Here is a 13,669-nt window from a genome sequence, read left to right on the forward strand (position 1 = left end):
AAGGAACATGGTTTTGTGCATTGATAAAGATCCAATTTATAGTACAGCCAGCATCCAGGCAGCATGCAGACTGGGACAGTGGACTCAGATACATTTCTGTAACATATGGGACTATTAAACACCCTGGGATTTGCATTCAGCACAGTGAGCAAGAGAGTGTATGGGAGTAGGATTTACTGTTTTGCAGGTACAAATGAGGAAAATATGTTGCATAGAAAATAGAATTGTATGTTCAGGATTTCTCTCTGTATAACGTTTTGTAAACTTCTTTTCCAGGGCACTAGAATGGGTGGATTTACAGACAGGAAGCTCAAACTGAATATCACAGCATCATCTGACAGAGTGACCGAGTCGCCACGGCCAGAATATCATTAGTCATTGAATTTGGAAGGAGCAATGTTTGTGTGTTCTGCCTGTGTGACACCATTTCAAACATCATTGTGACTGGAAAAGCATCAGGACACACACTGGAATGAGAGTGTTCCAGTACATTGACTGTACAAAGAGCTTCAACCAGTGAAACAGCCTGTAAAAAAATCACACGATTCGCAGCAGGGAGAAACCATACAGGTGTTCTGTGTGTGTGGACAAAGCTTCAACTGACTGTCCAAACTGGAGAGATATGAGGAAACTGGCACCATGGAGAAACCGTGGAAATGTGAGGACTGTGGTGAAGGATTCAATTCTTCACCCCGGCTGGAAATCCATCGACGCGTTCACACTGGGGAAAGGCCGTTCAGCTGTTCTGTGTGTGAGAGGAGATTCACTCAGTCATCTGCCCTTCGCTTACACCAGCGAGCTCACGCTGAGAAGAAACCATTCAGCTGCACAACATGTGAAGAGAAATTCAAGTCTTTATCCATCCTCACTGAACACCAGCGAATTCACACGGGTCAGAAACCATTCATTTGCTTTGTGTGTGGGAAGGGATTCACTCAGGTATTCACCCTCCAGACACACCACCAAATGCACACAAACGAGGAACCATTCAGGTGCATCACCTGTGGAGAGAGTTTCAGCCAGTCAACTGACCTCAGTGAGCACCAACACACTCACACTGGGGAGAAGCCGTTCACCTGCTCCGTGTGTGGGATGGGATTTCCTTGGGCATCCCAACTGCTGACACATCAGTGGGATCACACCGGAGGGAGACGGTTCTCCTGCTCCTTGTGTGGAGCGGGATTCACTCAGTCACAACACCTGCTGAGACACCAGCGAGTTCACAAATGACTGCAGGGATTGGAATCTGCTGTTTTGCTGCTGCTAATCACATCCAGGATTGATAGTCTGACAATATCTGGTTTGATTCTGCTGATGTTAACAATCCCTATAACTGGCTGCAGTTTAATATTCTGAAAATGTCACTGATTTTTGGGGCTGCAATGTCCCTTTTTAAAATCCCCCCTTTCTCCTCAATTCAAGAACTCTCAACAGGAACACATTTACAGTAAAATTATGAACTTGTACTTCAATCGTGATCTTTGATGCAAATCAGTGTCTAAAAGGTTCCACTGATTGACATCTCCAATTGGAAAGTGCAGATTAATCCTTGCTGACAATTCTTACTGACTCCTTCAGTGTTATGTCAATTATGATATTAAATTGTGAAGGAAGCAAAACAAACAGTGAAATATTGTACAGGTACTGTAAAAACGTACATAAAAACCATAACATCAACATTGATACTGATGAAGTTTGGAAGTCGCTGAGTTGAATCATTTCTGACACAGCAGCAGCAACATTTGGTAAAGGTGGAAATCTGGTTCAGACTCACTGAGCCGAGATGACATCTGTCATTGAAACAAAAAGCAAAGTCGACCTGATGTGCAACATAAACCCAACAGCTAGAACACTGCATTACTTGAAGGTAGCCAAGACAGTTGTGTAAATATCAGGGAGATCCTGTGCTAATAAACATTGGACCAGCCTCTGTCAATAATGCCAAGCTGCCTGTGACAATGGAAATCTACGACTGATGGGGTGAAGGGGGATCTTTGTCCGACCATCACTAAAGTTGTGCGACTGAAATTGGCAGCTTTTGAAGTTCTTACCAACAGAAGTAAACAGATGTCCTGCTGCGTTGATCACGACTGTGAGCTGGACATCTCCCAGACTCTAATTGTCTCTATTGCAGCTTCCATGGTTGAGTTGGACAAGGAACTCTCACCAGTTGAGCTGGAAAAGGCCATTGATTGCTGAGCAAGCAGAAAGGCTTGGGATGGGATTCCAGCTGATCTGCTTACACACGGAAAGTCCCATCGGCTGTCACACCTTCATAACCTCCTACGTCTCTGATGAGTGACAGGAACCATTCCATACGTGTGATGCAAAACCATCACAATATATAAAATCAGCAGTGACAGAGGAGATTCCAACAACTACAGGGACAACACACTCCTTAACATCACTGGGAGGACCTTCGCTAGGGTCATGTCTAAACGATCCATCTACTTGCAGATTGAATGTATCCAGAAGCACAGTGCGGTTTCTCTGCTGACAGGTCTGCAGTGAACATGATCTCCACACACCAGCTACAAGAGAAGTGAACAATTGGTATTTAATCTAAAATGTCTATGCTGAGAAAAGTGAAACATTATCATTACTGAGTGAAAGTGAACCTTTCAGTGTGAATCACAATTTAATTGTACAATTGGAAACGGCGCCAAAATGTTTGATTCCCTCAAGACAAACTTCAGCCTCACATAGAAACATAGAAAATAGAAGCAGGAGGAGGCCATTCGGCCCTTCGAGCTTGCTCCATCATTCATTATGATCATGGTTGATCATCCAACTCAGTATCCTGTTCCCCGCTTTCCCTCCACATCCTTTGATCCCTTTTGCCCGAAGAGCTGTATCTAACTGCTTCTTGAAAGCAGACAATGTTTGGTCCTCAACTCTTTCTGTAGTAGTGAATTCCCCAGGCTGACCACTCTCTGGGTGAAGAAATTTCTCCTAATTTCTGTCCTAAGTGGTCTACCCCATATCCTTCGACTATGACGCATGGTGCTGGACTCCCTCACCATCGGGAATATCCTTCCCGCATTTGCCCTGTCTAGTCCTGTTAGAAGTTTATAGGTTTCCATAAGATCCCTCTCATTCTTCTGAACTCCAGCGAACATAATCCTAACTGGCTGAATCTCTCCTCATATGTCAGTCCCACCATCCGAGGAATCAGTCTGGTAAACCTTCGCTGCACTCCCTCTATAGCAAGAACATCCTTCCTCAGATAAGGAGACCAAAGCTGCAGACAATATCCCAGGTGTGGCCTCACCAAGGCCCTGTATAATTGCAACAAGATATCCCTGCTCCTGTACTCAAATCCTCCTGTTAATAAGGCCAGCATACCATTTTTCTTCTTCAGCACCTGTTGTACCTGCATGCTTACCTTCAGTGACTGGTGTGCGAAGACACCCAGGTCTCATTGCACATTCCCCTCTCTTAATTTATAGTTATTCAGATAATAATCTGCCGTCCTGTTTTTGCTACCAAACTGGATAACCTCATATTTATCCACATTGTACTACATCTGCCATGCATTTTTCCACTCAGCTTGTCCAAATAGCACTGAAGCATCTCTGCATCCTCTCCACAGCTCATCCTACCACATAGTTTTGTGCCATCTGCAAATTTTGGGATATTACATTTATTCCCTCATCTAAATCATGGATATAGTGAATAGCTGAGGTGCTGGTACCGATCCTAGCGGTACCCCACTGGTCACTGCTATTCGGAAAAATACTTGTTTATTCCTACTCTTTATTTCCTGCCTGCCAACCAGTTTTCTATCCATCTCAATATACAATCCTAAACCCATGCAGTTTAACTTTCTGATGTGGAACTTTGTTGAAAGCCTTCTGAAAGTCCAAATAAACCACATCCACTAGCTTCCCCTCATCAACTACTCATCAGTTACATCCTTGAAGAATTGTAATAGATTTGTCAAGCATGATTTCCCTTTCCCAGGATGGTGTATTGCCTCCCTGGTGCCAGGGTCAAAGATGTCTCTGAACGAACACAGGACATCCTGAAGGGGGAGGGTGAACAGCCAGAGGTCGTAGAATACATAGGTACGAATGACATAGGCAGGAAAAGGGATGAGGTCCTTCAGAAGGAGTTCAGGGAGTTAGGCAGTAAGCTAAGAAGCAGGACCTCTAGGGTTGTAATCTCGGGATTACTCCCTGTGCCATGTGCCAGTGAGGCTAGAAATAGGAGGATAGTGCAGCTAAACACGTGGCTAAACCAGTGGTGTAGGAGGGAGGGTTTCCGATTTCTGGGCCAGAGGGATCTCTTCGGAGGCAGGTACGACCTGTACAAGAAGGACGGGTTGCATCTAAACTCGAGGGGCACCAATATCCTGGCTGGGAGGTATTGTTGTGTCACTCGGGAGGATTTAAACTAATATGGCAGGGGGTGGGGACCAGAAAGTTAGTTTAGAAGCTGTCATAACTGAAGAGGAAATAGAGAACAAAAATAATAGAACATCACCCTCAGGCAGAACAAAAAAGGTGACAAGTGTGAGAAGGGAGGTGGTCAATGCAGGACTGAGGGTATTGTACCTTAATGATCGCAAGATACGGAATAAGATCAATGAGCTTGTTGCGCACATTGAAATTGGCTGGTACGATGTTGTGGGCATCACAGAGACGTGGCTGCAAGGGGATCAGGGTGGGATCTAAATATACAAAGTGCTGGTGGACAAGGATAAGAGCGGACCTCGGTTGAATGTGCTAAATTGGGGGAAGGCTAATTCTAACAATATTAGGCGGGAACTGAAGAACTTAGATTGGGGGCGGATGTTGAGGGTAAATCAACATCTGACATGTGGGAGGCTTTCAAATGTCAGTTGAAAAGAATTCAGGACCGGCATGATCCTGTGCGGAAGAAGGATAAATATGGAAAAGTTTGGGAACCTTGGATAACGAAAGATATCGTAGGTCCCGTCCAAAAGAAAAAGGAGGCATTTGTCAGGACTAGAAGGCTGGGAACAGATGAAGCCTGTGTAGAATATCAGGAAAGTACGAAGGTACTTAAGCAAGGAGTCAGGAGGGCTAAAAGGGGTCACGAAAAGTCATTGGCAAATAGGGTTAAGGAAAATCCCAAGGCTTTTTACACGTACATAAAAAGCAAGAGGGTAGCCAGGGAAAGGGTTGGCCCACTGAAAGACAGGCAAGGGAATCTATGCGTGGAGCCAGAGGAAATGGGCAAGGTACTAAATGAATACTTTGCATCAGTATTCACCAAAGAGAAGGAATTGGTGGATGTTGAGTCTGAAGAAGGGTGTATATATAACCTGGGTCACATTGAGATCCAAAAAGACGAGTTGTTGGGCGTCTTGAAAAATATTAAGCTGGATAAGTCCCCAGGACCTGATGGGATCTATCCCAGAATACTGAAGGAGGCAAGGGAGGAAATTGTTGAGGCCTTAACAGAAATCTTTGGATCCTCACTGTCTTCAGGTGATGTCCCGGAGGACTGGAGAATAGCCAATGTTGTTCCTTTGTTTAAGAAGGGTAGCAAGGATAATCCAGGAGACTACAGGCCGGTGGGCCTTACGTCAGTGATAGGGAAATTACTGGAGAGAATTCTTCGAGGCAGGATCTACTCCCATTTGGAAGCAAGTGGACATATTAGCGAGAGGCAGCACGATTTTGTGAAGGGGAGGTCGTGTCTCACTAACTTGATAGAGTTTTTCGAGGTCACAAAGATGGTTGATGCCGGTAGGGCAGTGGATGTTGTCTATATGGACTTCAGTAAGGCCTTTGACAAGGTCCCTCATGGTAGACTGGTACAAAATATGAAGTCACACGGGATCGGGTGAGCTGGCAAGATGGATACGGAACTGGCTAGGTCATAGAAGGCAGAGAGTAGCAATGGAAGGGTACCTTTCTGATTGGAGGGCTGTGGACTCGTGGTGTTCTGCAGGGACCAGTGCTGGGACCTTTGCTGTTTGTAGTCTATATAAATGATTTGGAGGAAAATGTAACTGGTCTGATTAGTAAGTTTGCGGACGACACAAAGGTTGGTGGAATTGCGGATAGCGATGAGGGTTGTCAGAGGATACAGCAGGATTTAGATCGTTTGGAGACTTGGGCGGAGAGATGGCAGATAGCGTTTAATCCGGACAAATGTGAGGTAATGCATTTTGGAAGGTCTAATACAGGTGGGGAATATACAGTGAATGGTAGAACCCTCAAGAGTATTGACAGCCAGCAAGATCTAGGTGTACAGGTCCACAGGTCACTGCAAGGGGCAACACAGGTGGAGAAGCTAGTCAAGAAGGCAGATGGCATGCTTGCCTTCATTGGCCGGGGCATTGAGTGTAAAAATTGGCAAGTCATGTTGCAGCTGTATAGAACCTTAGTTAGGCCACACTTGGAGTATAGTGTTCAATTCTGGTCGCGACACTACCAGAAGGATGTGGAGGCTTTAGAGAGGGTGCAGACGGGATTTACCAGGATGTTGCCTGGTATGGAGGGCATAAGCTATGAGGAGAGGTTGAATAAACTTGGTTTGTTCTCATTGGAATGACCGAGGTTGAGGGGCAACCTGATAGAGATCTTCAAAATTATGAGGGGCATAGAGAGTGGATGGTCAGAATGAAGGGGTGGATAGTCAGAGGCTTTTCCCTGGGGGAAAAGGGGTCAATTACTAGGGGGCATAGGTTTAAGGCGCGAGGGGCAAGGTTTAGAGGAGATGTACGAGGCAAGCTTTTTACATAGAGAGTAGTGGGTGCCTGGAACTCGCTACCGGAGGAGGTGATGGAAGCAGGGACGATAGTGACGTTTGAGGGGCATCTTGACAAATACATGGATAGGATGGGAATAGAGGGATACGGACCCTGGAAGTGTAGAAGATTTTAGTTTAGTCGAGCAGCATGGTCGACGCAGGCTTGGAGGGCCGAAGGGCCTGTTCCTGTGCTGTCCTTCTCTTTGTTCTTTCATAAATCCATGTTGACTCTGACCAATTCTGCCACTGTTTTCTAAGTACTCCACTATAAAATCTTTGATTATGGACTTTAGAATTTTCCCCACTGCCGTAATCACGTTGATTAATCTATAATTGCATTTTCTTTCTACCTCCCTTTTTAAATAGTGACATTACATTAGCCTCCCTCTGATCTGTAGGAACTGTTCCAGAGTCTATACAATCTTGGAAGATGACCACCAATACATCCACTATTCCTTGAGTCACTTCCTTAAGTAGTTTGGTATGTAGATTATCAGGCCCCGGAGATTTAACAACCTTCAATCTCATCAATTTCCCCAACACCATTTCTCTACTCTGATTTCCTTCAGTTCCTCCCCTCTCTGAACCCTGCATTCCCCAACATTTCTGGTATGTCATTTGTGTCGTCCTTTGAGAAAACTGAACCAAAGTATGTATTGAGTTGCTCAGCCATTTGTCTTCACCAATCTCTTTCTCTTCATGTATCGATAGAAACTTTTGCAGACAGTTTTTTATGTTCCACGCAAGCTTCCCTCGTACGCTATTTCCCCTTTCTTAATCAATCTCTTGGTCCTCCTTTGCTGAATTCTAACCTGCTCCCAATCCTCAGGTTTGTTGTTTCTCCTGGCCAATTTGTATGCTTAGTCCTTGGATCTTGAAGTAATGTTTCAGAACTCACAAACTGTGGGAGGCTCCACCCTCTTTAAGAAGGTTGAAGCTTACCTGTGAAAGCTAATGTTCTTGCTTTATTTTTCTTCAGGTTTATTCCTGTGATTTGGAAAGTTGCCTCAAGGAGAATGGGGGAAAAAAGTTACAATTGGGCAAAGCTGAAACCCCCTTCCCAAAAGAATTGGAAAACAAAGTTTCAAATGGTGTTTGGTTCATCTTTGATCTGAAAAGGAAAGTCACCTAAAGTCAGCACAATTGGGCAGAGTTGGGAATGTTTGCAAACAAACCGAGAAGTTAACCCTTTCCACTGACAGCACGGTGATAATTTGCCTTTTAAAGATTTGGCTTTATCCCATTTCTTATCTTTCAAAACAGGGTGTTTGAGAACAGGAGATATGGGAGTTATCTCCAAACTGATTTCAAATATTTGTGTCTCTGATATACAAAGACAATATTGTGTGAATGCAATACTATTGGACAGTAAAGTTTCTCCAGGACTCCTGAATGAGACTGATAATAATTAATAGGATGGCCCACTCAGAATAAGATCGAGAAAATCACATTACCCAATGGAAATTGGAATAAATCACCCCGGGGAGAGCTCAATAGAACAGATCAATGTTATATCGATGTACATTCTAGTGAAAATCAGTGTAGATCAGACAAATAAATTGATAACTTTCTCTTGGAGATAAATGTGTCCCTGCCTCTGAACTTTAAAAGATAAACTGAATTGATTGGCCATTGACTGAGGCATTGGAGCCATGCAGGGAGAGAGAAGTACAGATCCTCCGACAGAGATCCCCCCCCCCCCCCCCCCCCCCCCCCGGCCCCCCTCCACCGCCCGGCCCACGCGCCAGATGTTTTGGTAAGATCACCTGAAAGTCCAAGAGTGACGTGTATGGCACATCGAGCCTGATACTGGGATACCAGTGTGGGTGTGCTGATGTGGAAATGCATGGTGAAGCTGGAAGCTGCACTGAACAACGGGTCCCAGACATACTCAGCTATTCGATAACAGAACAACATTGATTGATTAATGTGGTCAGTAGAATGAGACAACATTTTAAATCATTATGATATTGACACATATTCCACTGGAAAACTGACTTTAAAACAATCAGAATATAATTATACACACTTATATCTGTCAGAGGGAGTGAAATTAAAGTGAAGAGGGACCTAGAATCTGGATTTAGAAAATATCCACAAGGTGGAGGTAGGTGAACAGAGAGCTGGAGAATCTTTAAAGTCCGTGCATGAACTTCTGTTTGAAGCTGATGTATTTTCAACATGCCAATAATTTGGAATGGTGTGAGATGCGCTGCAGCTGGGAAAGATGAATCTAAGTGAACAGTTATCACATTTTATTGGAAAGGTTTTTACTTTTATTCTTGGCGGCAGCTCAAGCATTTGTGTTGCTGATTCTGATAACTTTAGCAGTTTTAGTATGTTATCGAAATGTGTTATCGACGTAATCAAGAAATTATGAAAATAAGCTTGTAGTGTAGAAATAGGTGGGTTGATCAGAAATCAGTTGAGAGAAGTCAATAAGGATATTCACTTCTCAAGACGGGAAGATTTGTAAGAAATGAATGATAAAATATGAAGGCATTTATTGAATATTATAGGAATAGCTCACTTCCTTTCTCGCCTGTGAAGAAATCTTCCACAGCAGCTTGCTGGGTGACAAACACAGGACAGACCTGTTCTTTCTGCCCAGGACTGGTCTCTAACACAGGCTCTTAAATTGACATTTCTAACCCTGATATAATTGGATCTCAGGATCCATCCGCAAACCATTTGTCTGTGGAAAGGTTAAAACAGGAAGAGATTTCTAAAAAGATCCATACTGGCTTCACCCAACACCCACACTGGCTCACAGCAGTGAACCATCCAGAGGAGACTGCAGCCACTAGTAATGGAGACCAGTACTCATTCTGCATCATCCGTCTGTCCTCTGGGACTGGGAAATCATTCTCAGGCTGTATGATGTTTTGTGTGTCCATTATGCATCATTTATAAACTGTTGTTTCTTAATAAACTAGCGTAAAATCGCATATTAGCTTCGTCCCATTTTTTGGGTTACCTGTGACTCTTGGATCAAGTATCTCACCGATCACTGCATGCTGTTCTGGTCACCATATTATAAAATGATACCGAGGCACTGAAGAGGGTGCAAAGAAGATTTATAATGGTGAAACCAGAAATGTGTAGGTACATATAAAATATCAGGAAAGGATTGACAGGCTGGGCCTCCTCTCTCCTTAGAAATGAAGGCGGTGGGGATAACCTAATAGAAATCTTTAAAATAATGGAAGGTTTTGTGAGAGAGGATATGGAGAGAATGTGGGGAAGAGCTTAACTAGAGAACATCAATACTTTATACACATGATATGGAGACACCAATCCCTATCTACATGTGTTCCAGATTTTAATGTAATTGTCCAATACAGAAAACACAGTATTTTGTGTCTGTGTGGGCCTCACCCTTAAACCCAAGGAAGTAATAAGGTATGAGAATTGAAGTAATATAGAGTTGGAAAGGAGAAAAGTCCAAAAAATGGAGCAGTCTGTGACAGGACACAAATTAGTTGCCTCTTATCCTGGAGAAATTAAGGACACAACAAAGTGTGTGTCTGAAACATTAATTTATTTGACAAATATCAAAATATTAAACTCCAACTGGTTACAGGGATTATTATCAGCAGAAACAAACTCCAGCTGTCAGAATGAACATGGTTCAGTCCTGGATGTGATTAACAGCAGCAATAACAGCAGAATCCAACCTCTGCAGTCACTCGTGAAGCCTCTGGTGTCTCAGCATGTGGGATGACCAAGTGAATCTCTTCCCCCACACAGAGCAGATGAACGGCCTCTCACCAGTGTGAGTGTGTTGGTGTTTCAGCAGATCAGATGTAGTTTTATAGCTCTTCTCACAGTCAGAACATTTAAAAGGTTTCTGATCACTGTGAACAAGTTGATGTGTAGCAAGATTCCATAAGTGAAGGAATCTCTTCCCACACTCAGAGCAGGTGAACGACCTCTCTCCAGTGTGAACTGTCTGGTGTCTCTGCAGGTTAGATCAATGATTAAATCTTTCCCCACACACAGAGCAAGGGAACAGCCTCTCCCCAGTGTGAACCTGCTGGTGTGAGCAGGTTGGCTGACTGAGTTAATCCCTTCCCACACTCGGAGCAGGTGAATGGCCTCTTTCCGGTGTGAACTCGCTGGTGTCTCAGCAGATCCATTTCACTTTTGAAGCTCTTCTCACAGTCAGAACATTTAAAAGATCTCGTATTACTGTGCACAAGTTGATGTTTCATAAGGTGTGCTGACTGAGTAAATCCCTTTCCACACAGGCAGCAGGTGAATGGTCTCTCCCCAGTGTGACTGTGTTGATGAGCTTCCGGCAGGGATGGAGATTTGAACCCCTTCCCACAGTCTCCACATTTCCACCGTTTCTCCATGGTGCCGATGACCTTGTGTCTCTCCAGATTGGAGCCTCATTCACACACAGAACATCGTGTACAGTTTCTCTCTGCTGTGAATGATGTGATGTTTTTTCAGGCTGTGTAACTGGTTAAGGCTCTTTTCACAGTCAGCTCACTGGAACACATTCACTTGCATATGTATGTGTCTTGGTGCTTTTTCCAGTCACACTGACCTTCCCACAGATAGAAGACAAACATTTCTCCTTCCACATTCAGGGGCCAATGTTATTCATATCCTGACAAATCAAAAGGCTCTTAAACCTTGAGTTTTCTGTCTGTAAGTCTTTCCATTCCAATACCCTGTAAAAAGAATCAAAGTAGAATGAAACTCAATAGACAGCACAAAAACAGGTCATTGTACCCAGTGTCAGTGTATATATTCCCCATGAGCCTATCGCTTCTCTCTGTCAGCAGGTCTTTCTATTCCTTTCTCTCTTGTGTCTGCAACTTGCTAAGTGCATTCATGCTGTTTTCCTCAACCAGTCCCTGTGGCAGCAAGTTCCACACCGTCTGGATAAAGACATTGAATCTAACCAGTACTATCCTGTGTGGCCGAAGAGCGATGCTGCCTCTTTTCTCAATTTCCTGCAGAGGCTGAATCATTGTTGATGAAAAAGCGTTGAGCCCAGCAGCATTACTCTTGTCTGATCATCTCTGGAAAGTAGGCGTACCAGAAAAGTCAGCTCAGCCTTCACAACACTCAGAATAAAGCCGATACCTTGTCAAGGAACTGCAATGAACCACAAACAACTATTTGTAGGAATCCCTGTCTGCCTATCCTCCGGTAAAACATCTTGAGATGTTAGTGGCGTTATGTGAATAAGATGCGGCGCTTCTTCATTCAAGTTTGTAAATTGGAATTCTATACCCTTGAAGGCTGTGGATGCTCAGTCGCTGAGTATATTCAAGACTGAATTCAAGAGATTATTGGATACAGAGGGAAAGAAGGAAAATGGCGACAAGGAGAAAAAGTGGAGCAGGCTCTATGTCCTCCAACTGCTCCTGTTTATTCTGCTCTTAAGTGGCTCTTGATGGACAGTGTCCTCTTTACATTTCGTAAAATGACCAATAACGATTTCGGATTTTATTTTGGTTCCATTCAGGTTCCGAGAATCGTAGAGGTGCATTGCACAAGAGAGGGCGATGGGGGTTGTTCAGCTCATCTTTCCTGTGCTGACTTTTAGAAAGAACGGACTTGTTCAGTCCCTCAGTCCAGTTTCATGTCCCTCGCCTTGCACCTTCTCATACTCAGGTAACTATCCACCTCTCTTTTAAAATTAATTAGTGAATCGTATCGCTGCCTTTTCAGGCAGATCCTGGAACTCACTGAGTTTTGCTCAACTGCCATTGTGATACAGGTAGTTCAATGAAGGTTTTGCAGTGGGCAGTACGAGAGTATTTCAAAAATATCAACAGAAAAATATGTTTGAATATTAAAATTATTGGATGGGAGGGTAGAGCTGGTCCAGGGTTCAGAATGATTTTTCTCCTGGTCACTGGGACCCTGAAGCCTCCACTTCCTGTTCCCTCACCAAAATGGCCGCACATGCGCCGTTTTTACCAAGTTTCTACTTTGTTTCTACCAAGATGGCGGCCGGTCACCCTGGGTCAGTGGGCCGACACTAGACTCTGGACACTTTGGGAGCAGAAGGGGACAAATAGAAGTGGAGAGGCAGGAGGTAAAGGAGACAAATTTTATACAACTACAACTTGAACAATAACTTTGACAGAATCTCAAACCCCCAACTTTCCCAAAGTAAGAGGTGTATATGAAAACCACCACCTCCAATTCACACATCGTCCTGACTTGTCTGACATCCAGAATTGGGTGAACAGACATTTCCTCCAATTAAACATTGGAAAGAGTGAAGTCATTGAGTTTGCACATTCTCCCAGTGTCTGCGTGGGTTTCATCCCCACAACCCAAAGATGTGCAGCGTAGGTGGATTGGCCACGCTAAATTGGAAAATAATAATTGGGAACTCTAAATTTATTTTTAAAAATAAATAGTGAAGCCATTGTCTTATGGCCCTGCTACAAACTCCATTCTCTAGTCACCATCCACCTCCCTGGCAACTGTTTATTTTATCCTTTCACAGGGAGTGGATATTGCTGGGAGAAATCATTGCCCACTCCTAATTGCCCTCGAGAAGATGGTGGTCAGTTGTCTTCTCAAACTGGTGTAATGCATGATGTGTAGGTTGAGCCACAGTGTGGCCAGGGTGGGAGTTCCAGGATTTTCACCCAACAACAGTGAAGGAACAGGGACATAGTTCCAAGTCAGGATGTTGTGTGGCTTGGAGGGGAACCTGCAGGTGATGGTGTTCTCATGTGTCTGCTGTTCTTGTCGTATGAGGCGGTCACAAGTTGAAAAGTACTGTCCAAAGAGCCTTGTTGAGTTGCTGCAGTGCATCTTGTAGGTGGTATGCGCACTGTGTGTGACTAATGCAGATTTCAATGTCATATTTGACCAGAAGATGAGCTTTTGACTACATATTTGCACCATCACTAAGACTGTTTATATCCAGCTCAATAATATTGCCCGACCTAGCCCACACCTC

General features: G+C 43.9%; 1 protein-coding gene across 1 annotated transcript in view; it reads right to left on the reverse strand.

Moving 5' to 3' along the window:
* The window catches only part of LOC140419996 (uncharacterized), an 86,657-nt gene that overhangs the window by 11,106 nt on the left and 61,882 nt on the right, over positions 1 to 13,669 (reverse strand). The window contains exon 3 of the mRNA XM_072504032.1: positions 4,698 to 4,727. Within this exon, the coding sequence (XP_072360133.1) occupies positions 4,698 to 4,727 (30 nt within the window). The remainder of the gene's footprint in view (positions 1 to 4,697; positions 4,728 to 13,669) is intronic.

Source organism: Scyliorhinus torazame, chromosome 5 (assembly GCF_047496885.1).
Source record: "Scyliorhinus torazame isolate Kashiwa2021f chromosome 5, sScyTor2.1, whole genome shotgun sequence".
NCBI lineage: Eukaryota > Metazoa > Chordata > Chondrichthyes > Carcharhiniformes > Scyliorhinidae > Scyliorhinus > Scyliorhinus torazame.